The sequence below is a fragment of the Vulpes vulpes genome, chromosome 11 (assembly GCF_048418805.1).
Source record: "Vulpes vulpes isolate BD-2025 chromosome 11, VulVul3, whole genome shotgun sequence".
Taxonomy (NCBI): Eukaryota; Metazoa; Chordata; class Mammalia; order Carnivora; family Canidae; genus Vulpes; species Vulpes vulpes.
This window is the reverse complement of record NC_132790.1, coordinates 21,361,418-21,386,241: the sequence shown is the minus strand read 5'-3', so window position 1 is coordinate 21,386,241 and position 24,824 is coordinate 21,361,418. Positions and strand designations below refer to the sequence as shown.

The 24,824-nt window shown below is 41.7% G+C and overlaps 2 protein-coding genes across 2 annotated transcripts; one reads left to right on the top strand and one right to left on the bottom strand.

Moving 5' to 3' along the window:
* The first annotated feature begins 4,603 nt into the window (after window positions 1-4,603).
* Window positions 4,604-5,548, top strand: LOC112911764 (olfactory receptor 51I2-like). The gene has a single exon (XM_025988440.1). It carries the CDS (start codon window positions 4,604-4,606, stop codon window positions 5,546-5,548), a length of 945 nt encoding a protein of 314 aa, XP_025844225.1.
* An 8,853-nt stretch (window positions 5,549-14,401) lies between these two features.
* Window positions 14,402-15,340, bottom strand: LOC112911763 (olfactory receptor 51I2). Its single transcript, XM_025988438.2, has one exon. The coding sequence runs from the start codon at window positions 15,338-15,340 to the stop codon at window positions 14,402-14,404; it is 939 nt and encodes a 312-aa protein (XP_025844223.1).
* Window positions 15,341-24,824: the final 9,484 nt, after the last annotated feature.

Sequence of the window (24,824 nt, the reverse complement as noted above, 5' to 3'; positions counted from 1 at the left end):
TTTAATATATAATATGAATGTAATGTTTATTTATTATTTAAAATATATGTAATGCTATAATTTTTAAGATTGATTGTGTTTAGTGTTTTCTTCACTGCTGTAATTTTTTTAAATGATTTTATTTATTTATTCATGAGAGACACACAGAGAGAGGCAGAGACATAGGCAGAGGGAAAAGCAAGCTCCCTGAAGGGAGCCCAGTGCAGGACTCAATCCAGGACCCTGGGATCACCACCTGAGCAAAAGGCAGATGCTCAACCACTGAGCCACCCAGGTGCCCCTTCACTGCTGTAATTTTGTATTAAGTTTAGTCTACTGAAAAATCCAGTACTGATTTTAGGCATAATAAAATGCATTCATTAGGTTTTCTGTGAGGATTAAATGAGTCACTCTATATCAAATAACCTATCATAGTCCCAGACACTTGGTGAAAGCTTATAACATACCAGTTACTTTTCTGTCCCTCTCCTAACCTGGTAATGAGAGACAGCATGGGCAATGGGGATGACTTTCGGTCTAGATCAGGAAAATTCCGTTCAAGTTCTGACTTTGTAACAATTTCTCTGTGCATGGCAGCAAGACTCTTCTCCCTTAGAACCTCAATTTCTTCATTGCAGAAGTTTGTGACACAAACGGAGAGCCAAAGACTCTCCTAGCTTAAGACCTTTGATTAGTATCTTAGGAATCAACCTGTCCTCACAGCCCTCAGAGCCTCCAAAGCCCACTAGTTATCCCATCTTTATTCAAATTCTTTCCTGGCAGATGAAAAACTGACAAGTCATTACAATAGTTCTTGTCTCACTTAACATGTGATATTAAGTGTCATAGTCTACTAGATCTGCAGGAATTTTTACTGTATTTTTACAAATGAGGAGTTAGGCAATTGAACCAATTAAATAATTTTTTTTAAAGAACACTCAATTAAATAGGGAAGAAGTTAGTTTTGAATCTAGATTGGGATGTTGGGTGACAAACTGCTTGAAGGGTTTCCCCATGCAGGATTTTTCTGTGCTAAAACCAGCATAGTTCCAGGCAAACCAAGATGGTTACTCTATTTGCTGATTATGGATCATTAGGTTTTTAGTGATTATGTTATTTTGCTTCTTTAAATCTATCTGGGTTGTGGAATAGTTAGTAAAAGGAGCTGTAATTTGGAAATCAGTAAGAGTCAGGGGATTTGGGATAGAATCCAGCTATTTGTTGGCTTACTAAATGGGATCCTTCTGAGCTTCAGTTCCTCTTCTCTAAAATAAAGAACAACACAGTTCTAACTCTTAATTTCTTTGAAACCTCTAAGGGGAAGAGATTCTAGGACACAGAGAAGCCATCGCCTCAAGATTTTTTTGCATTGTCTGCTACCCCAGCCACCTCTGAGCTCCAGGACTAATTGGACCCTGGGGATTCTTAAGAATCAGCTTTATAGAGATCAGGGTGGGGAGACTGTATGCAATGTGCATAGTCCTTGGTGTTTCTTCCCTGGTAAATACTTCATCCATCTCTCTCCTCCTTTCCAGTAGAGCCGTCCTGGGGAAGGTAAGTTGGGACTTCATCTCTTACACAGAGGTCTGTAGGAACCTCATTATAAGCTTCAAACTCCTAAGACAATTAGGGTACAGATATTTGAAGAAGAAGAGGCTATGATCCAAATTTAGAGACTTTTTGTCTGCATTCCTCTTCCCCAAACCCATATTCCGCATCTGCAGCCCTGATGTCTGAAATCCCACTATCCTGGCCTCCTTCTTACAGATTTACTCTATAGTTCCTAGCACATATAGACCTACCAGATAGCATTTAAGGCTTTTTTTCAGTGCAAATGCTTCAGTGTAATTAACTCATACTCCAATATTTTCATTGTGTGGTGGATAAAGGCTGAGACAAAAGGGGGGAGCCTTTGGTTGGGAACCCAAAAGTAGGAAGAAAATGTAGAAAGAGGGGGATCCCTGGGTGGCTCAGCGGTTTCGTGCCTGCCTTTGGCCCAGCGCGCAATCCTGGAGTCCTGGAATCGAGTCCTGCGTCGGGCTCCCGGCCTGGAGCCTGCTTCTCCCTCTCCTCTGCCTCTCTCTCTCTCTCTCTCTCTCTCTCTCTCTGTCTATCATAAATAAATAAAAATATATTTTTAAAAAATGTGGAAAGAGGACCAGAGGATCTCATCCCCTGAGTAACCCTTTTCATCATCATTCTCTTGGTTGCCATTTATTCAGTACATAATTTGTACCAGGGTCCAGAATAGGAATTTTAAGTGTTGTACTGTTTTTTTCTCTATCCTATAGATGTAAAAATAAGGCATGTAGGTAAACTAAATGCATAGCTGGTACATGGCAAAGCTGAGACAAAAACTCAGTTATTAGCTGTTAGGTGAGTTATTAACTTTCAAATTCATTTAAAAACTTTTTAAAGGATTTTATTTATTTATTTATTTGAGAGAGGGGGTAGAGAGAGAGAGTGAGAAAGAGAGAGAGATCATGAGCTGGGGGGAAGGCTAGAGGAAGAAGCAGACTCTCTGCTGAGCAGGGAGCTTGATGTTGGTCTCTATCCCAGGACTCTTAGATCATGACCTGAGCCAAAGGCAGGCAGACATTTAACCAAAGGAGCCACTCGGGCACCCCTAAAATTCATGTTACACCTAAAAATGTGTAGCTTATGATACCTTCTTCCTCAGATAGTTTATCTACTTAATCAATACTTACTGATTAAAACTAGAAAAACTTTGAGTCCTAGCCCAGGGCTCTATGCCCAGTGCTTGGATAAGCATTGAGAATAAGATAAGTAAGAACAGACAATTGTGTGAACTTACAATTTATTGGAGGAGAAATATACTAATCAAATATCCAAACAGATACACAATAATTCATCATGATTCTAAAGTGTGATGAGTCATGAAGAAAAATGGTATAAGATTATAAAACACTGACATACAACACGAGCAGAAAAGTAATGAAAGATTCAAATAATTGGGAGACGACAACTTCCCAGGTGGTACTGATGCTACTTCACAATGAGGATGATGAATTCTCATTTCAAAAGGTAAGGGAAGCCATTAGAAGATTTTCAGTGGGAGTATAACATTATTTCACTTATTTATATTATAAACAAATAATTTGGCTGCTTTATGGAGGATGAATTGATAAGAGGCATGACATTCAGCTGGGTAGTCACCAAGGAAGGCTCTGCAGACACCCTGGTTGATGATGCTGAGGGGTGGATGACAGTTGGAAGTGAGATGGAGAGAAGCCAGTGTTAAGTATATTTTGGAAAGATGGTAATAGATTAATTAGATCTCGGGATGGGAGAGTGTGAGAGATGCCTCCTAGGTTGTTCTGGCTTGAGTGCATGGATAGATAGTGATGGGCTTCCATGAGATGGTAAATATTGGAGAGGATCAAGTATGGTGACTAACAAGAAGTTCAAATTCTTATACTATGTTTGAGATACAGAGGAGTTATTACAATTGATAGTCCAATAGGGAGTTGACTTCTGGTGTCCCATAGCTAAAAGAAATCTGAGCTAGAGATATAAATTTGGGAGGATTGATGTACAGAGAAGAGATAAAGAAGGACATTATGAGCGAAAATAATTTTGAAAATATTAGTTATGAAAGAGAACAGAGAGATGAATGGTTACTAAAAGATTATGTGGGGAAAAAAGATTATGTGGGTACCAAAAAGAGGGTTGTTATTGTTTGTTTATTCCTTATGATAGTAGATCATGAAATTGTTCCTCAATAAAAAAGAAGTTGGTGTGAGATGGGACATATCTGAAGCTTATTGGAGTGATCTAAACCCCTGATTCTCAAACTTGGCTGCCTATCATAATCACCTGGAATTTTTTTTTAATCCTGATTCTTGAGTTCCACTGACAGATTCTGATTTAATTGATATGAATGAGGCCCAGACAAAGGAGTTTTGTAAACCTCTTCAAATGAATCTAATATACAGTTTGAGAATCCTTAATATAAACAGTGAAAAACAAAACATGTGAACATGCAGGAGAGGAAAATCTAAAGCAATCATATGTGCAGAAACATGAGATTCTGGACCCATGGTGAATAAGTGGAAGGGCTCAAGCAACAAAGAGGATGAGGATCTGGAGTGATGGTTGAATGCCGACAAGAGAGGATACAGCTCAGAGTCTAGATGGAGATGTCATCTTGCACAGGAATGAATGCATCAATAAGCAGAGAGGGAGGAAGGACATACCATACCTCACTTCTTGAAGAAGATGGTAGCTAAGAACTGGTAGGGAGAAAGGCAAAGTCACTCTCTGCTACTGGAGAAAGATTGGAATCTTTCTGTAAAGAACACAGGGACAAGAAGAACAACAGATAATTTCTCCTCCTTCCCCTAAAAAAGAGTCAAAGGATATCTGTGGGGAAGAGTTTGGAGCCCAAGACACATCTGTGGATATGGTCAGACTGCAGAAAGTCTGAGATGTAACCAACAATCCCTAACCTGCTCCTTCTTGACCCTTTCATGATCTAGCGATCATAGAATTTAAGTATCATTGCCTCTTCCATCCTGACTAAGGACAGGGACCACTCCTGATCTTCCACTGTCTGCTCACTTTACTCTGGTTCTATTTCCCCAAAAGCTACTCAAGGACCCTCATGGGAAGTTTTGGGACTAACATCTCTAGCACTACCAGCTTCTCACTAACAGGCTTCCCAGAGATGGAGGGTCTACAACACTCGTTAGCTGCCCTCCTCTTGCTGCTTTATGCTATTTCCATCCTGGGCAATATCCTAATCCTCTTCATTATAAAGGAGGAGCAGAGCTTGCACCAGCCTATGTACTACTTCTTGTCTCTGTTGTCTGTCAATGACCTGGGTGTGTCCTTTTCTACATTGCCCACTGTATTGGCTGCCTTGTGCTTTCATGCTCCAGAGATTGCCTTTGATGCCTGCCTGACCCAGATGTTCTTCATCCACTTTTTCTCCTGGACAGAATCTGGGATCCTGCTGGCCATGAGTTTTGATCGCTATGTGGCCATCTGTAACCCTCTGCGTTATTCTTCGGTGCTCACTGATATCCGTGTGGCTCACATGGGCATATCCATCATCATCCGCAGCTTCTGCATGGTTTTCCCATTGCCTTTCCTTCTGAAGAGGCTGCCTTTCTGTAAGGCCAATGTGTTAACACATTCCTACTGTTTGCACCCAGACTTGATCCACCTGCCTTGTGGAGATACCACCATCAACAGCATGTATGGCCTGTTCATTGTTATCTCTGCCTTTGGTGTAGACTCAGTGCTCATTCTCCTCTCCTACGTGCTTATACTGCACTCCATATTGGCCATTGCCTCCCAGGAGGAGAGGCTTAAGACACTCAACACATGTGTGTCACACATATGTGCTGTGCTCATCTTCTATGTACCCATGGTTAGTGTGTCCATGGTTCATCGGTTTGGGAAGAATGCCCCTGAGTACATGCACAAGTTCATGTCCCTGGTATATCTCTTTGTGCCTCCAATGCTCAACCCAATTATCTATTCCATTAAAACTAAAGAAATTCGTAAGAGGCTGTACAAAATGTTTTTGAAGCCTAATCTCTGACCAGGAAGAGATCTTCTGGAAATCCAAGTACCCTAGGAATTTGTTGTTATTGCTGATTTTCGGGTGTACTTGGCCATGGAGGGTTTTAATCTCTTTCTATAAATGGACCTCTGATTCGGTACTTGCTGTTAGTTGTATTCTAACCCATTGACTCAATACAACAGTCTGCCTTATGTTGTAATTAACTGTCTCACAGGTTGTCAAAGATGACTTCTCTCAGAGCTAACAAGGAAGAGGGTCTTCAATTAGACTCTTTTATTTGTCCCAATAAACAGGTTCCACCTATGGTTTTAAGTAAATCTCAAAACAGACAAAAACCATGCTATAACTGGAGAATATGTGACTTGAGATAAAAGGTATCACCAAATATACTTTAAAAGAATAATACTTCTGAGAATCTTTAAACCTGAAAAATTAAAGATACACAATAGTTGTGACCAACTTTTCACTTTTGAAATAAATAATATTCTTCAGTCTTCTAAAATGGAACCTATATGTTTGTCATTCTGACCAAGCAATATACATGATGTTAACACCTGAAATTCACAAGTTGAAACAAGGAGAAAAGTTTTGTGTAATAATCCCTTGGGCATGACTAGGAGGATGATTAACTTTCTTCTAGGGAGCTAGTAAGGACTCTACATGGAAACCTAACAGACACCACTGATTGATGGGGGGTGTGTCTGCTTCAGCAGCAATGACATATTGGCCCACAGTTTGCTAGAATATGGATTTTAATGGCCTGTGGTGAGCCCAAGCCCAGAGATTTCACATGCTGGAATAGAAAAGAGGTAGCTTAATAATATCAGGACATTAAGAGAACATAATCCCTGTAGAATCCCTGCCATGAGGAGAGAAGAATCCTCTTCAAATTCATGCAAACCACACATGGCGCAGCCCACATAGGCTATGTGGACACTTGGCAGAGGTAACACAAACACAGTGGCTTTCACTGGAGAGTGAACAGGCTATTGCATAATTCAGCTCTGTTGGATGATTGAGAAAAGCAGACACTGAGGCAGAAACATATCATTTTTTAAAGAAATATCCTTTTCCATGGTTTTTCTTTTCCACAAAGGATCTTGAAATAACTTTTCTAAAATAAAGCCCTAAGGACTGAGTGACATGATATTGCCCTAAACATAGCAGCAATATAGATCTGAATCTCCTCTGAACACCTCCTGAATGCCAAATTAACCAACCATTACCAAAAAGAAAAGAAAAGAAAAAATAGAATAAAAACCTAGAGATAACATCTTCAATAATATTCAATGACATAGAAATGACAAATGACAAATGTCCCTAGATCAAGGTACGGACAGCCTAAACACAAAGTTAGAAAGTACGTGGTAAGGAGCAGTGTAGTGAAGGGAAATAACCAAACTTAGTCCAATAGGAAATGACAAACTCCCCAAAAATCACAAATACTCACCCCCAGTAAGAGAAAATGGTAACCTAGGCAGAAATCTGGGCAGGTGGCCTTGAGATTGACTGGTGAAACTGGGAATAATCCATATAATATCCAAGTCCTCATGAACCTGAAAGGATCAAGCAAAGCTGTGGTGCTCCTAAGCATTTGAAAATCTCTGAAATGTTCAGCAAATAAGCTGTCCTGGGAGGATTTGACCTCAGTCTGAAAGAAGTCACAAATAAAACAGATAAAAATCACTGAGCAAGAAAGAAGGTGCTGATGACAGATACAGGCATGGAGGAAGTAGATAGATGCAAGATAGCAGGGCCACCACACTAAAATTCTCAATGGAGCACAATTCTTGGAAGAAAGGCTTGTAGAGCTCTAGGGCTAGAACAGAGGGAGGGACTATTTCCTCTAGAAATAGTCTTAGCTCTGAGACACATAAGTGGCCTCTAAGAGAGGTATTCCTTGGAGCTGTTCACACAACAGAAGGAGCTGCAGAGCCACAAAGCTGGAAAAGCTACCCAATCATCTCCACCAAGTCCAGAAAATTCTCCTCCCAGTTACCTGGAAAACTATATATATATGTAGTTATATATATATAGTTATATATATATATAGTTTTATATATATATATATATATATATATATATATCCAATAGCTGGATATGAGTTAACTCTGTACATAGTTATGAGCAAAAATGAAAGGAAGAAAAAGGACAAAGATTAATCCACAGCCCTTAAAGTCATGCTTATAACAGGAATCTTTCTTATTTTTTAAAAAATGTTATATCCTAATGCTTCAGTATCTACAACTAAGTATTAGAAATCATATGGGTTCTAATGTATTATGCTGAGTAAAATAAGTCAATCGGAGGAGGACAAACATTATATGGTTTCATTCATTTGGAGAATATAAAAAATAGTGAAAGGGAATAAAGGGGAAAGGAGAAAAAATGAGTGGGAAATATCAGAAAGGGAGACAGAACATGAGAGACTCCTAACTCTGGGAAATGAACTAGGGGTGGTGGAAGGGGAGGTGGGCAGGGGGTGGGGGTGACTGGGTGACGGGCACTGAGAGGGGCACTTGATGGGATGAGCACTGGGTGTTATTCTATATGTTGGCAAACTGAACACCAATAAAAAATAAATTTATAAAATTAAAAAAACGAAATCATATGGGTGACTTCAGTATTTCTAAAGTTTCTTTTTTTTTTTTAAACATATATCTGAATTCAACCTCAGAATTGAGAAGTCACAGAATAAGGAGCAAGGGAGTGCTAAGTGTAACACAAAGTATTTTGGTCACCATTTTGTGCAGTGATGCCTTATTTATTTCTTTAGCAAACACACATGGAATGATGAACCTGTACTGTACTCAACTGGGGACATGGCTGAATTGAATCTGGTTCCTGATAACAAAGTGTATTACATTCGGAGATGTTTCCTTGTGTGTGTCTCACTGTTGAATACAGATATGCTGAGCTAAGCTCTGAGTAAAAAAGGGACAAAAAAACAAGAAAGTGATAGAAATTCCTTTCAGTGTTCCAGAATTACTCACCCTCCAGCTCTCAGTTGGCTAAGGACCACTGGGATGTACACACATGCATACACATATACACATACATATACACACACACAATAAATATAACCTGTTTGTAATGACTATGGATTAAGAGAAAAATATTGAGGCAGAAAATTAAAGACTCTTAACTTTTTAATATAGAAAAATTTAATATAGAAAAATTACATATATACATACGTATATGTATGTTTAACTGCTGCTTAAAAAATATTGACCAAGTCCCTAATTAACAGTATGTTTTAAAAAGGCTTTTCTTTTTGACATAAATTGCATTTGTTCAAACTGGTAAGATTAGTATTCAATGTGATATCTAAATATACTGATATCTAAGTAAATCATAAATTTATAAACCAGTTTATAATATTTTGTGTGGTCTGAAGTCTAACACGGTTAAGAGATTATATTGAAAATGAATCAGAATCAGTTTAAAAATAGTGTCCAATTTATACCAGAGTTGTGCCTTCATTCTTTCCCGCCTGAAAACCATAAACTTGTTTTTCTACATTATTTATAAAAATATTCTTGCACATATTTGTATGCAAAATGTTGAATGGTATTTCCCATAATCATTAATTTCCATCCTTGCTAAATAAATGAAATGGGAACTATTTTCATTCTAGTGTTTGCAACCCAGGCGTATAAAGTTTTGGATGTATGTGTTTCACAGACATTTCTTTGTCTGAGTTTCAGATCTATTTTTACTTGCTTCTACATTTTTAGAAATTTTAGTCAGAGACCTATTACGAAACTGCTGATTGCTGGATTTTTGTGTTAAAATCCACAGAAGATTTAGTTTACACAATGTCATGGCATGTCAACTGTTCAAATACAGGAAAAGCCACCTAGCACTCTACTACTTCTAAGCTGTTTAACATTCACAGAAGGCTTTGTCTCAGAGACAGTGCTGGATTGCCAAATCTAGTATTTAAAGTTGACTCTGAGCCATTGTTGCTTACAGGCTATATTCCATGGTAAAAATACAGATGGCCCCTCAGGAACCTTCTTTCCTGCATTGTTGTAATGTGAGATATTTGCCTTAAAAAAAACAACCTGAGGCTCCCAGCCTTCATTCTGGCCTGCCACTGTCCGTATGCACACGTACTACATCCTCACCAGTCACATTCTCCATCACACTGCAGCTGTTCAAAACCTGGTGTGGCTGTGCAAGGGGGAGGTCATTTAAAAGCAATAGTTAGTAAACACATCTCGAGAGACTTTGGCATAGCCCTTCCAGCTCTGTTCAGATAGATTTCTTTCACAAACACTAACAACCAAAGTCTGTAATCACAGAGCCCTCCAAGTGAACATAGTGCCGCCCACATTGTAGGTCACAATACACACTGTTGAAGGAATAAATAAAGGAGCGAGCTGTTATGTTTCTTTTAAGCAAACAAACAATAAAGCTTGTAAGGAACATAGTATGTTACCAGAATTATATCTAGTCCCCTAAAAAACCAGTACTTTTTTTTTTTTACTAAAAAAAAAAGTTGAATAAAAAAGAATGTCTAAATATCTCTGTAAGGGAAAAGGAAATTGAGAAACACTTGAGAAAGAAATTTTTCTGAGCACCTGACTGTCAGTTAAAGATATAAAATCAAGATTGTCCAATAACCAGCTCTGTTTGTTGTATTTCTATTAGTTGAGATCTGTTTGGATCTAAACTGTTAGTAAAGCTTGCCACACATCCATGCTTTGGGTGAGTGATGCATGACTCCAGAAATGTTTGGCTGGGGTTTATACATTCTCTTTGAAGATTGTTGGGGGCTTATGCAAATTTCAGTGAAATATCCAATGTTTAGATAGTGTCAGCTGACTCCTGAATGACACATGTACAAAACAAACTAAATTAAATAATCATTAAACAGAGGGGTCGCTGGGTGGCTCAGTAGGTTAAACATTTGCCTTTGCTCAGGTCATCATCCCAGGGTCCTGGGATCAAGCCAGGGATCAAGCCCTGCTTCCAGCCCTCTGCTCAGCAAGGACCCTACTTCTCCTTCTCCCTCTGCCTGATGCTCTGCCTCCTTGTGCTCTCTCTCTCTCTCTCTGTGAAATAAATAAAGACTTTAAAAAAATAATAATTATCTAACAGGTAACATACCTCTTTCTGTTTATTTTCTTACATATATTTGATAAACAAGTTTTCCATGCGTAATAGAAGAAAAGAAAAAGAAATAAAAACACTTCATATTATAAATATGACTGCAAGCCACATATAGCTATACCTAGTGTGAAAAATCCATTAAATAAAATGTTGGCTACTGGCATTGGTTTGAAAGATCTTCCGGGGCTTCCCAAGTGTCATTTGAAACTGGCCACCATATTCCAAAGACAAGAAGAGCCTGAAAGAAGAGGCAGGACACTCCCAATCAGTAGGTGGCAGATTTAACAAGCAAGGGAACTTACATACGAGGTTTGTCTTGGGTGGCCTAAGGCCAGTATGTCTTTAACCTGATACCAGAATTTTAAAAGTTTAGAGGTCTTTCTTACTTGGGCTCAGTCATGTATATTTTACAGAAGGTCTCAGCAAGACATGAGTATCTCAGGGTCATGACCTTGGGGCCATTTCAAGAAAGGGCAAGACTATGCACATTCCAAGGACAGGGTCAGAAATGAGGAGCCTCGATTTCTGGGCTCCAGTGCGTAGGTCGACTGGTGGTCACGTGCTCTCCATGATCCTCCCAACAGACATTCGTGTGGAGGCACTGCTTGATTAGCTGTCCTCCTCTTCCCTGCATAGGGTAATGCCTCAGCAGGGACTCAATTACTTGTCTGAGGCCAGGAAGATGGTAATTCAGAGTGATGGCTGACTTCATAAATCTGTGTTTTGGCCCTCTTGAAACCTGAGCCCTCTTCAGGGCACACACTCCACTCAACTGTTCAGAGGGCATCTGGTTGTCGTTGCTCAATGCACAGGCCCCAGCACATGAATCCTCTCTTCTCTGAAAATGAAATAGAACAGCTCAGGGTCCTGAGTCCACCCCTGTGTCAACACAGTGAGACAGTGTGGCAGCTGATGAGGGAGTGGTGGGTATCTTCCTGATGAGGCAATGCCCTTGCTGTGGAGAACTGTAACTCAGAAGAAAGGCAGTGTGTGCCCCTGCTCCTATTTATTCATTCATAGAACAGTATCTGGGGAGGAGAACTTCTCATCCCACTGAATGGCACCTGCAGTGGCAAAGCTGTCTTGTCCTAGCAGAGCTGAGCAGGTCTGGGTTGGCTTCCTTGAGGTGGGGCTGCACCTCCCTGATACTGGTGTCAGCCATACCCAGGCACCGGTTCATAAACCTCTACTACCTTATTTTTGTTTCTAAAGGTTCTCCCACTTCCCAGCCTCATATAGAAATTAATTCCATAGAAGTCCCCGCCCCCCCCCCCCCCGCAAATGGATGTACGTTTTCTCAATTCTTATACTCTCACTGCATTGATTTTATTATGAGTCTTATGATGAGGGAAGGGAGACAGGAATCCAACCCTATCCTTAGTCTTGTTCTAGTTTCTTCTCTCTGTTACTTGTGTTGACCTACCTGACACAGGCCCTGGAGGATGAGATTGGCACCCCTGACAAGACAATGCAAAAGCATGACCACTATTACTTAGAGATTTTTCCCCCCAGAAACCTCATTATAACCCCATCCAAGATTAGTTGATCCAAGTTCAATATATAGTCTTCTTAGGTGACCTAACTTTCTGAGGCAGAAGTAAGAGGCCTAAAACAAAAGAAGTATAAAGTCTTCATTGCTCCTTTTTAGTTGGCCAAAATCCAGATATTTTTCTATTTCAATAAGGAAAAATATTGACTTCAAAGGAAAGCTTGTTTAAAGAGAGAGAGAGAGAGAGAGAGAGAGGAAATAAGGTGGAGAAGACCCAGAGGTGTTTATAGGAGGCTCCTATTTCAGTGCTCCTTATCCTTTCTCCTTTCCACCCTTGGCTGTCAACATTAGGCTGTGGTCAAAAGGTTGTCTTCTTCTCCCTGGGGTAGGAATCAGAGAATGTTTTCCAAATTTTCATATATAGAAGTTTCCCCAAGTCTTGCCTTTGTATCTATATAATTATTTAACCCTACTCTCAAGCCATGATAAATTATACTATTACTACTACTACTATTACTACTACTACTACTGCTATTAATCAAGGTGAGAATATAGAGCTTCTTGTGTGAATCAAAATAATCATTATTTGAACTGATTGAAACCCATAGTCTGACTCATTATTTTCCATTTGAAATCATGCTGCGCTATGTTACCCAATCATGCCCCTAAAATAATTTATATAGTGAATGAGGCACTTACATTATGAGTCTCTTATTTCGCTTATAAGCATATATGGAAATGTGGATCCCAAATACATCACTTCCATTCAAAAATAATTCCCTCCCTCTAGCACCTGATATTTTTTCTTCATATTCCCTCAAGAAAGCTTCACAGAGACAAAACTAGATAACTTTATGCTCAGCCGCTTTAGTCTCTGGCTCAGTATCACTGGTGGTAGGTCAGTCTCCACAGAGCACCTCCTTTAATTTAGATTAGATGTATGCTAAAACCTCATCTGAAAGCACTCCACTTCTGCCAAGGACTTTTTATTGTATTATACCTCCCCAGTATCAAGGAAAGAGTGTCCACGAAAACCAATTTAATAAAAGGTCCAAAATATTTACTTTGTAGTGTCTAAATCATAAATTCTCTATTACCTCTCCCAGGGATTTTTAGAAGTTCTAGAAAGACATGATTTTTGGCATCTGTTATCACATCATTATATAGAAGAAAATTAAAGTCCCAAGAAAGGAAGAGAAAGAGAAATCATATACTTAGTATAATGGCAAAAAAACACAAAAGTTTATCATTCATATATTGAATACTGTTTTCCCTGTGGAAGGATAGATTGGTGAGCAGATGAAGGAAGCAGAGAAGAATCTGGACTTTCTTCTAGATGTCAGTCTCTTTCCGTTTTCCAGGGTCATACGTTTTATATCACATTCTGACAGTACATCAAATTTCACTTTGTGAAGTTGAAACACTCGTGAATGTGATGACAGTGAAGCCAAAGGGAAGGATAACATTTGGAATGTTAGTGAGGCCAGTTCAGCACACAGATAGTATTTGTAGGTGTTAGATACACATAATGGAGACAGACAAGTATTTTTCTTTAAGATTGATTTATTTTAGAGAGAGAGAGAGAATACATATGCACGCTGTTGGACAGGGGGAAGGGCAAATAGAGAGAATCTTCAAACAGTACCCCCCAGCACAGAGCCTGATGTGGGGTTCCATCTCATAACCCATGAGATCATGACCTGAGCCAAAACTAAAGGTCAGACTCTTAACTGAACTGAGCACCCAGGTTCCCCAGGAAACAAAAGTATAGATTCTCATCTGGATCACCTATTATCTGTATTACTCTGAAAAAATTGACTTAATTCTCTATACCTCTTGAGATTATTATAAAGTTTAAATGAATTAAATCATATCAATAATTTCTACAGAACCTGACATTTTTAATGATTCAATGAATTAGCTAATATAATATTGGTAACAGTCACTGTAATGGAAAATGATTCTTATTTATATCAGTCACCCTCTGTTAACAGTTGTCTAATAACCTATGACTCCAATATCAACTTCTCTATGAATACCACTGAAATTTGGTGAATGTACTAGACATTTATTGTTCTAATTTCATTGCTCCATTTTCTTTTTTTTCATTGCTCCATTTTCTGACCTTTACTTTCCCCTATATATTTATTTTATTCTAGATGATACAAAGATGATAATGTTGACAATGATGATGATGATAAGGACACTGTGAGTAACAACATATGCCTGTATTGAACATGAGATATTAGGGGCAAACATGAAGGTCACATTCTGATGGGGCGAAACATACGGACAATGGCTCGGCGGATCTCCTTTGTCTTGGCACTATAAATCAGAGGGTTGAGCACAGGAGGTACAAAGAGGTAAACATTAGACATGAGGACATGTATGTAGCGTGGGGCATGCTTCCCAAAGCGGTGCACTACAGAAACCCCAATCATCGGTACATAAAATGCAAGTACAGCCAAGATATGTGACACACATGTGTTGAGAGCTTTCAGGCGCTCCTTGCGGGAAGCGATGGCCATGACTGAACGCAGAATGAGCACATAGGAGAGGAAGATAAAAAACATGTCCATGCCAAAGGTAGATACAAGAACAAAGAGTCCATAGATGCTGTTGATAGTGATATCAGCACAGGCTAGCTTCATCATGTCTGGGTGCAGGCAATAGGAGTGAGAAAGAACATTGGATCTGCAGACAGGCAGCCTCTTGAAGAGGAAGGGAAGGGGAAAGAGGGTGATGAAGCTCCGGGCAGTCACAGCTACGCCGATTCCAGCAATAACTCCGTTGGTGAGCACAGTGGCATAGTGCAAAGGATCACAAATGGCCACATAGCGGTCAAAGCTCATGGCCAGCAGAATCCCTGACTCCATCATGGAGAAGGAATGAATGAGAAACATCTGGATCAGACAGGCATCAAAAGCAATGCTGCGGGCATTGAGGCAGAAGGTTCTGAGCACGGTGGGCAGTGTGGCCATGGACATGGCCACGTCACTGAAGGACAGCATGGACAGGAAGTAGTACATGGGCTCGTGGAGGCTGGGCTCCACTCGCACGGCCTGTAGGATCACAGTGTTGCCTCCGAGGGCCACGGCATACATCACACAGAGGGGCCCTGCTAGCCAGGAGTGAGAGCTCTCCAGACCAGGGATGCCAGTCAGGAGGAAGGAAGCAGGATGACTGACATTGAACAGTCCCATGGCAGGGGGAAGCCAGGGCACTTTATAGGTTCCGACCTGGAGAACTTTGGAGAGTTGCCCTTTCTGGGGGGCAGGGGCCAGGGAGTAGGAGACACAGGGCATGAAGTCCACAAAGTGGGAAACTGATGCCTTCCTGAGATCACTGCTTAGGGGAAAACATTGGCAAACTTCCTTTCTTCATATTTCCTCATCATCAGGCTTCAGGCTGGGATAATAACCCTCTGTTTTATAGATGAAGGAAGACATTGATAAATACATCAGTTAGGTAACAGAAAATGCTTAAGTCGCGTTATGTTAAGCCGTATTCTCTACAATTTCAACATGTCCTTGAAGCAGCATTGAACGTGTTAATAGAGAACCTTGGCAGGTTGTGGCATCAGGAACTCACATTATTAACCCCTCACCACATAGGCACAGCCTTACCCGGGTTTGTTACAATGACACATTATTCAATGCATTCCCAGACCTTAACTGCAAAGACTTTTCTGTCTTTGAGAGTGATTATAGTTGGTATTCTCCCGTCATTCGAATGATCTGGAAACTCTTTCACCTTCATTGCCTCATGGTGATTAAAGACAGGGCTGGAAAGCTTTGCTTCTGGCAGAACTGTGTCAGGCAAAGGCACCCTCCTTAGGCAGAGGAACTCCAGAAATATTTTCCATTTCCCCTTTTCCCAACCTTAATGACACAAGGCCAGAGCCTAATCTCAGAGTCTTTGCTGAGGAGGAGGAAGGAGGAAGGGGACCTGGGAGCCTCCGTTATCTCAAGGCCCCAGAAGTGCTCCAGTGAGGACTAATGCAGCATTATTACATGGGGAACGTGCCTGGAATTTCTGGGGTAGTGTAGGACTCGGATCGCCCCGTGGTTCCCAAGATCAGTGCCACCTTTCTGTGTGATTCATTGCATCCGTTCTAGTCACAGAGCTCAGTCTGTGCCTGCCTGGCCTGTCTCTCTTCAGGCACATGACTGCTTGGGATCCACCGCTGAACAAGCCCTTTTTTCTTCCCCCTGAATACAGTTCCCATTCTTCATACAACCACCAGTGATGGAATTTAGGGGAAAAAAAACCCAGAAGACAAGTGAGCAAAAGTGAAGGGAACAGAAAGAGAAGGAAGAAGAAACCAGGCTTCAATGAGCACGACTCTGGGCAGTGCAGGGCCAAAGCCATTCTGCATGTAGGGATTTAAGTTGTAGTATTTGTGGGAAAGTGTGATCCTGGCAGTCCCAGGATCACATTCTTTATCATTCCCAGCAGTGACTCACTCATGGTGTGAGTTGTCTGGATGAATGTGAAGAAAGGAAACCAGGAGAGAAACCAAGCAGTATGGAGCACATTATGTGTCAGATACTCTGCAAGGAAAACGTTGTATCTACTTACCAGGCTAATCCATGGCAGATGAGGAGGCTTCTGGCTGTGAGCCTGCCTCCCACCACAGGACAAGTAGCTGGTGATGCCTCAATTTGCATAGAGATGTGTAAGACTCTAATACCTTATTCAGTCTTTGAGGCACCATTAAGGTGTTGGAGGATAATTTGAAAAGGAAAATAGGGTACACATTTCTGGACGGAGATTTCAAAGGTACTCTTGGACCCAGAGGATGGGCACAGACTCATGTGACAAACAAGAGGCAGAAGTCCCTGTCTCCAGTGCTGGACTCAGTTCCTGCAACCCTGGAACTCAGAACCCTCCCTTTCTCTGCAGCCAATAGGGACCAGGTGGTTTAGGGGAAGGGGTGCTGGAGAGGTGAGGAGCCCTGGGGCTAAGCTGGCTCTGGCTTGCCCTGGCTGTGTGAGCTTGAGAGAGTTTTGTTCTCTTTGTAGATCAAGCCCCTTCCCGCTTGTCACTGCTGTTTGGATGTATTCTATGATTCTTCATGGATCTCATGTTCTGTTACATTTGAACTTCTAGTCAAAGAGAGAATGCCTATAAAGTTTGCTGTGCAAGAAGGCACAGATAGGCAGAGACGGAGTTGGGGGATGAACAGAGAGGCTCTTCCGATGACCCGCCTTGAAACCAAGGGCAGAAAAAGCAAAAGATTAGAGATGCTTGGCCAAGTCAGGCTCTTGTAAAGTTTAGGACTAGCTGATTTCCTTACTCTCTTATTTCCTGGGCAGCTTTCACACACTTTAATGTCAGAATTCCTAATCCAATGGAAGGTTTTGTAATGTGTTCACTCAGCTGTTAGTTTGATCCATTTTGTAGTTTGTGAACCCCTTGCTCCTAGATTTCAGAAGTTTGCCTGTGCTGAGCTGACTTTCCTCCCTGGTCTGTGCGATGTTAATGAGTCATAGAGACCTGGATCCCAAGTGCATTGAATCTGCCCAGTGAGCTGTGTGCACAGAGAATCACAGGGCAGTACCCAGAGTTGCACAGTTAGTGGCAGTGCCAGAACAGGGACCCCAGTCCTGGGGCTCTGCACCTGCTCTGCTCACTCTACTCAAAGCTCCCTTGTGCTAACCTCCAGGCGCTCTCTCCCTTCTCATCTGTCATCTCCTCCATCTCTTTCAGGGTTTCGTTCCTTCTTAAAGCAGGCTTCAGGTGAGTCCACTAGCTGCCCCCTACAGGGTTTCAGAACTCACCAGAAGCCAGACAGAGGAGAGACACTGGAGGAACAACACACCCTTCTCTCTATCAGCTAGCATGAATTCATCACTGCCTATTTTGTATCTAATTCTAAGCCTCCAGAGAGAGCAGAGTGATGCTGCTTTGTGTCTGAAAAGTCATCAGGAAGGTTTTAGCCTCTAGAGGTCCTTAGAGACCATGGAGAATAAAGCGTGTGCTCCTGTTTCTGAAATAGAATTCAGCAATTAATTAGCCAGTCCAATTCTCTACCCCGTGCAAGATACCATCTGTGATGGAAGGACAGGAGTGTAAGAAATGATCTCCTTACCTTCTAGGGGATCCTGGGACTATGTAATATGTTGACCAAGTCCAACATTTAAAGTATCAACAGAAAATAACCAATTTTGCTTTACTGACCCCTTGGAATTAATTGAATCTGGCTAGTTCTTTCTTCCACCCTGGATGGAAACAGAGTTTCCTAAGATTTCTGGTCACGTTCAGAGGATCGCATAGCCTCTGGTGAGCCTGGTGCATATTCACAATGCCCATGCTCACATAACGGCCAGACGGTCCAGCATTCAGTCACACCATTCCTCTCCTCCCATCCCTCACTTGCTAACCTGGCTTTTGATGTCTCCTTCCAAAGGGACAGAGTAGAGACAGTGGATGATTCACAATCCATGAGTGCTGCAGTTAGCTGTTACCATGCTTCCTAGGTGTGTTAAGTGTTTCGACCTGACTCTTTGATATTGTGTTTCATAGATTACTGAAGAAACTTCTTTCCCTCTTTTACTTCTTCTTCACTTGATGTAAATTAATATCCCTTTATTCTGAATGGCTGATTATGATTTCACCCTACACAGGTCACCCTTGTAGAACTGTAGGCTCTGTGGACCAAATCAAAGATACCATGACAGCTGTCTCTAGCATACAGATCATCCAAGGAATGGTCAACCTTCCACTAGTGTAGCAAACACCCACCTCACAAGATCACTAGTCTCTCATTCCAACAGCAGGGACACTGTCATTTCTCCACTTCAAATTACAGGCATGAGTAAGGTATCTGTCTGCCATGTCTCTCCCCTAATATCAAGTAACATATGTTCTCTTGTAGAATTCTTAAGGATTCTTGACCCAAGGTAAAATGGGCTGTACCTCTCTACCCCTTTTTCTTGGGTGTGGAGTATGAGGTTGAGGACTTAATTCTTTCCAGTAGTCCTCTTCAGAAATCTTATCCTCTGGAGTGCCTGGATGGTTTAGCAGTTTAGCATTTGCCTTGGGCTCTGAGTATGATCCCAGGGTCCAGGATCAAGTCCCACATTTGGCTCTGTGCAGGGAGCCTCCTTCTCCCTCTGCCTATGTCTCTACCTCTCTCTCTCTCTCTCTCTCTCTCTCTGTCTCTCTCTCTCTCTCTGTCTCTGAATAAATAAAACTTTTAAAAAAAGAAATCTTATTCTGTAATTCACGACTCTTTTATAACCTTAATTAGTGTAGAATTTCTCAATCACAGCACTATTAACATTCAGGGCTGGATAATCCTTTATTGTGGTGTGATGTCCTTTGCTTCCTGGAATATTTATCAGTATCCCTGGTGTTCACACAGCATGTGTTCCACCCCAGTACTGACTTCCAAAAATGCCTTCAGATACTGCCAAACAGGGGATCCCTGGGTGGCGCAGTGGTTTGGCGCCTGCCTTTGGCCCAGGGCGCAATCCTGGAGACCCGGGATCGAATCCCACATCGGGCTCCCGGTGCATGGAGCCTGCTTCTCCCTCCGCCTGTGTCTCTGCCTCTCTCTCTCTCTCTGTGACTATCATAAATAAATAAAAAATTTAAAAAAAAATTTAAGATACTGCCAAACATCCCTGTGGGACAAAGCACCACAGGGGAGAACCACTGAATCCCGAGGAGGCCAGTAGGTACTTAAAGTTTCGCTACCCAGTTCCACAATAGCTAAACTGTGGAAGGAGCCTCGGTGTCCATCGAAAGATGAATGGATAAAGAAGATGTGGTTTATGTATACAATAGAATATTACCCAGTTCTCTAAAAACTAATTCCAAATTTCCCCCAGATTGTTCATTAAGAAGAAAGTACCCACTGTCTTCATGTATTGACCATTTGGGGATATGAAGGATTCACATTAAAATTCTGTTCCTTGTAAGTGTACGTGTCATAATCCTGGCAGATTGGAATCTGTTCTTCCCAAAGGCCACTTTGCAGCTACAGTTATCCAATTTGAAGTTTGCCTATTTCCTTTATAGAACCCCTCCCTCTGCAAGGATTTCAGCTTCTGTGCAGACATTGCCTTCATCACTCCCCTTTCCTATCATCTCCATTTTTCCTTGACTTACCCACGTAGTTCAGAAAGAGGTCTTATGCACCTGTTGCAGGTTCTCAAACACTACTGTAGTTCATGCTTCCTGCTTCCAATCTTGTGGCCTCATCATTTCCTCTGGGTGGATTTCTGTCACTTAAAGCTCTTCCTGCTGATTCATTATAAGCCTAAGATTCTCTAAGATTCTTAAGCTCTAACCTTCATTAGAAGCCTTATGTACTCTGTGACTCTTCTCCTAATGTTTAAGCTTGTTTGTCACACTCTAGGTTCTTTTCTTTTCTTCATGAGAGAGTTTATCAAATACTACTGAATTCTCTACAACCTTAAATAAATTAAGGACTCCGTGTTATATTCATTGCCTTGTCCTCCCTACATAGCTCATTGCTTTCATCTTGGTTGTCTTTGAGAATGAATGAATGACATTGCCGTCAATGTCATAATCACAGATGAAGTCTAGCATGGCTTTGTGTGATATAGATATTTAGCAGCTGCTGTTGGACTGGAGTGAGTCTGTGGGCACATGCATATTAATGACATAGCTAATGATGTTTCTGTAAATCAGCAGTTATTACATGGATCCTCTGACAGTGTCATCTGTGTTTATTACCATTCACTGGTTTTCAAAGTTTCTTTAAAACTTAGATGTTGAGAAATATTTTTGGAGATGAGAAATAACATGACTAGAGCAAACAGCCATTTTCAGAATATCACATGGGACTTGGACTTGCAGCCAAAGAATTTGAACCGTGGTTTGGCCTCAGTCGATTCTTCCCAAACACTTCCTCCTTTATATTTCCTGAAATGTTGCTGCTATGGTCAATGAGGGGATGTATTCAGAGTGTCCGCAGGCTATGGTTGCAAATTCATTTTGAGACCATGAAGAAGTAAGGGGTCTGGTTCCTCTCACATCCCTTAATGTAACCTGGAGGCTCAATAATATTTATTGAATAAAAAAGTAAATGATTAAATGAAATAGCCCAACACCACTGTTATGTATGTAGTCTGTGATTGATTAAAGCTTTCAGAATTCTGGAATATGAATCCTATCCATATTAGTATCAATTGATAATTTAAAAATTACCAAAACATCCTCTTCATATTAAAATGCAAAATATTCCTTATTTTAATAAATTATGAATACTATGTGGCAAGGGGATATATCAAAGATGCTCGACATCACTCATCACCAGGGAAAAATACATAAAAAGCACCATGGGATACCACTCCACACCTGTCAGAATGGCTAAATCTAAATAGTCAAGAAATAACAAGTGTTGAACAGATGTGGAGAGAAAGGAACCCTCGTACACTGTTGGTGGGAATGCAGACTGTTACAGCCACTGTGGAAAACCGCATGGAGTTTCCCCAAAAAATTTAAAATAGAAATAACACATGGTCCTGTAATCTCACTGCTTTACCTGAGTATTTACCTGAAAACAGTAATTTTTAGTGATGTATGCAACCTTATGTTTACTGCAGCATTATTTCCAATAGCCAAGATATAGAAGTAACCCAAATGTCCGTTACAGTTGAATGGATAAAGAAGAGGTGACCTAGGGAGGGGCAAGATGGCAGAGGAAAAGGGTCCCCAAGTCACCTGTCCCTGCCAACTTACCTAGGTCACTTTCAAATCATCCTGAAAACCTACAAATTCGACTTGAGATTTAAACAGCTGGAATGCTAAAGAGAGAAGGGTTTTCACTTCTACCAAGGTAGGAAGGTGGAAGAAAAAAAAAAGAATCCAGTGGGGGAGGGGCCCCCGCGAGGAGCCAGCTAAGGCCGGGCAGCGAGAGCCTCCAGGGCAGGAAATCCCAGCCTCGGAGAAGCAGGAACTTTAAATATCCAGGATGGATTCTTTCCGGAGGGAAAAGTGCTCGCAGGAAGCTCCAGGAGAACCGCTGGAGGGGCAGAGGAGTCCCCAGGTTCCCGGGGTCACTAACATAGGAAGCGCGCCCCGGGGGAGAGCGCCCCACACCGCGGGCCCAGCGGGTAAAGGGCTGGAGCCCCGGCGGGGCCTCGGGAGCAGCTGGGGGGGGGGGGGGGGTGCTCCGGGAGGGGGCTGCGGTCTGCTGCCTTCGGGAGCCGGCCCGGGGAGCGTGATTCCAGGAGCTCAGGCCCCAGATCCCAAGGGGAGGGGGGACACAGCCGAAGATCCTGCGCTCCCCCCAGGAGAGGCGGAGGTGAAGAGGGCACAGGACAGCGAGGACGCTCCTGATGCTGGCTGCCCCCAAGCTGTGCAGGTCAGCACCCCCGCCGCCCCGGACCATCCAGGCCAGTGCAGACTGGGAGACTGCGGGAGTGACTGCAGGAGTTACTGGGGAAGCTGACTCCAGGTCTGGACCCTGGCCGCCACCACTGTTGTTCCTCCCTGTGTCACCTTGTGCCTGGGAGGTTGGGGGCCACCAGGGAACAGGGGCCTCACAGGATAAACAGCTCCCACTGAGCCCAGCACCCTGCAGGGGGCAGGGCAGCTACCCCAGGTGCACACACCTGAGAATCAGCACAGCAGGCCCCTGCCCCAGAAGACGAGCTGGAAGGACGGGGGAAGAGCAAGTTCTTGGCCCAGCAGCACTGGAAAGCTCCAGGGGAAATCGAGGGATTTACAGTATATAGAACAGAGGATACCCCTCCTTGGTTTTTGTTTGTTTGTTTGTTTGTTTTTTGTGGTTCGTTTTGTTTTTTTGTTTTTTGTTTCTTTTTCTTCCTTTTTCCAGTACAACTCGTTTTTAGCCACTCTGCACTGAGCAAAATGACTAGAAAGAGGAACTCATCACAAAAGGAAGAGTCCGAAACCGTACTCTCTACGACAGAATTAGAGAATTTGGATTACAATTTGATGTCAGAAAGCCAATTCAGAAGCACAATTATAAAGCTACTGGTGGCTCTGGAAAAAAGGATAAAGGGTTCAAAAGACTTCATCACTACAGAATTTAGATCTAATCAGGCCAAAATTAAACATTTGAGATGCAATCCAAACTGGAGGTCTAATGAGGAGGGTTAATGAGGTAGGAGAAAGAATGAGTGACATAGAAGACAAGTTAATGGCAAGGAAGGAAGCTGAAGAAAAAAGAGGAAAATAATTAAAAGACCATGAGGAAAGGTTAAGGGAAATAAAGGATAGCCTCAGAAGGATAAAAAAGGTACATTTAATTGGGGTCTCAGAGGGCTCCAAACGAGGCAGAGGACCAGAAAGCATATTTGAACAAATCATGGCTGAGAACTTCCCTAATTTGGGGAGGGAAACAGGCATTCAAATTCAGGAGCTACAGAAATCCCCCACTACCATCAATAAAAACCATTCAACACCTCAACATTTAATAGTGAAACTGCAAATTCCAAAGATAAAGAGAAAATCATTAAAGCAGCAAGAGATAAGAGAGCTCTAACTTATATGGGGAGAAATATTAGATTAACAGCAGCCCTCTCCACAGAGACCTGGCAGGCCAGAAAGGGCTGGTAGGATATATTCAGGGTCCTAAATGAGAAGAACCTGCGGCCAAAAATACTCTATCCAGCAAGGCTCTCATTCAGAATAGGAGAAGAGATAAAGAGCTTCCAAGATAGGCAGAAACTGAAAGAATATGTGACCACCAAACCAGCTCTGCAAGAAATATTAAGGGGGACTCTGTAATAGAAAGAGGATGCCCAAAGAAATAATCCACAAAACAGGGACTGAATAGGTATCATGATGACACTAAATTCATATCTATCAATAGTAACTCTGAACGTGAACAGGCTTAATGATCCCAACAAAAGATGCAGGGTTTCAGACTGTATAAAAAAGCAAGACTCATCTATTTGCTGTTCACAGGAGATGCATTTTAGATGTAAGGACACCTACAGCCTGAAAATGAAAGGTTGGAGAACCATTTACCATTCAAATGGTCCTCAAAAGTAAGCAGGGGTAGCCATCCTCATATCAGATAAATTAAAGTTTATCTCAAAGACTGTAGTAAGAGATGAAGAGGGACAGTCTATCATACTTAAAGGATGTATCCAACAAGAGGACCTAACAATCATCAATATTTATGCCCTGAATGTGGGAGCTGCCAAGTATATCAATCAATTAATAATCAAAGTAAAACCATACTTAGATAATACACTAATACTGGGAGACTTCAACATGGCGCTTTCTGCAAATGGCAGTAAGTTCTAAGCACAATATCTCCAAAGAAACAAGAGCTTTAAATGATACACTGGATTGATTTAAATGATACACCAGATGGATTTCACAGATATTGAATGTTACATCCAAATGCAACTGAATACACATTCTTCTCAAGTGCACATAGAACTTTCTCCAGAATAGACCACATACTGGGTCATAAACCGAGTCTCAACCGATACCAAAAGATTGGGATTTTCCCCTGCATATTTTCAGACCATAATGCTTTGAAACTTGAACTCAGTCACAAGAAGAAATTTGGAAGAAACTCAAACATGTGGAGGTTAAGGACCATCCTGCTAAAAGATGAAAGGGTCAACCAGGAAATTAGGGAAGAATTAAAAAGATTCAGGGACTTTTTCGCAACGGGTTTGCCACCAGAACACAGGTGTCGTGAAAACCACCGCTAAACCTAAACCA

What these genes read in the sequence shown, in the direction of transcription:
- LOC112911764 (XM_025988440.1), top strand. Translation starts at nt 4,604, where the DNA reads ATGGGAAGTTTTGGGACTAACATCTCTAGCACTACCAGCTTCTCACTA.
- LOC112911763 (XM_025988438.2), bottom strand. Translation starts at nt 15,340, where the DNA reads ATGGGACTGTTCAATGTCAGTCATCCTGCTTCCTTCCTCCTGACTGGC.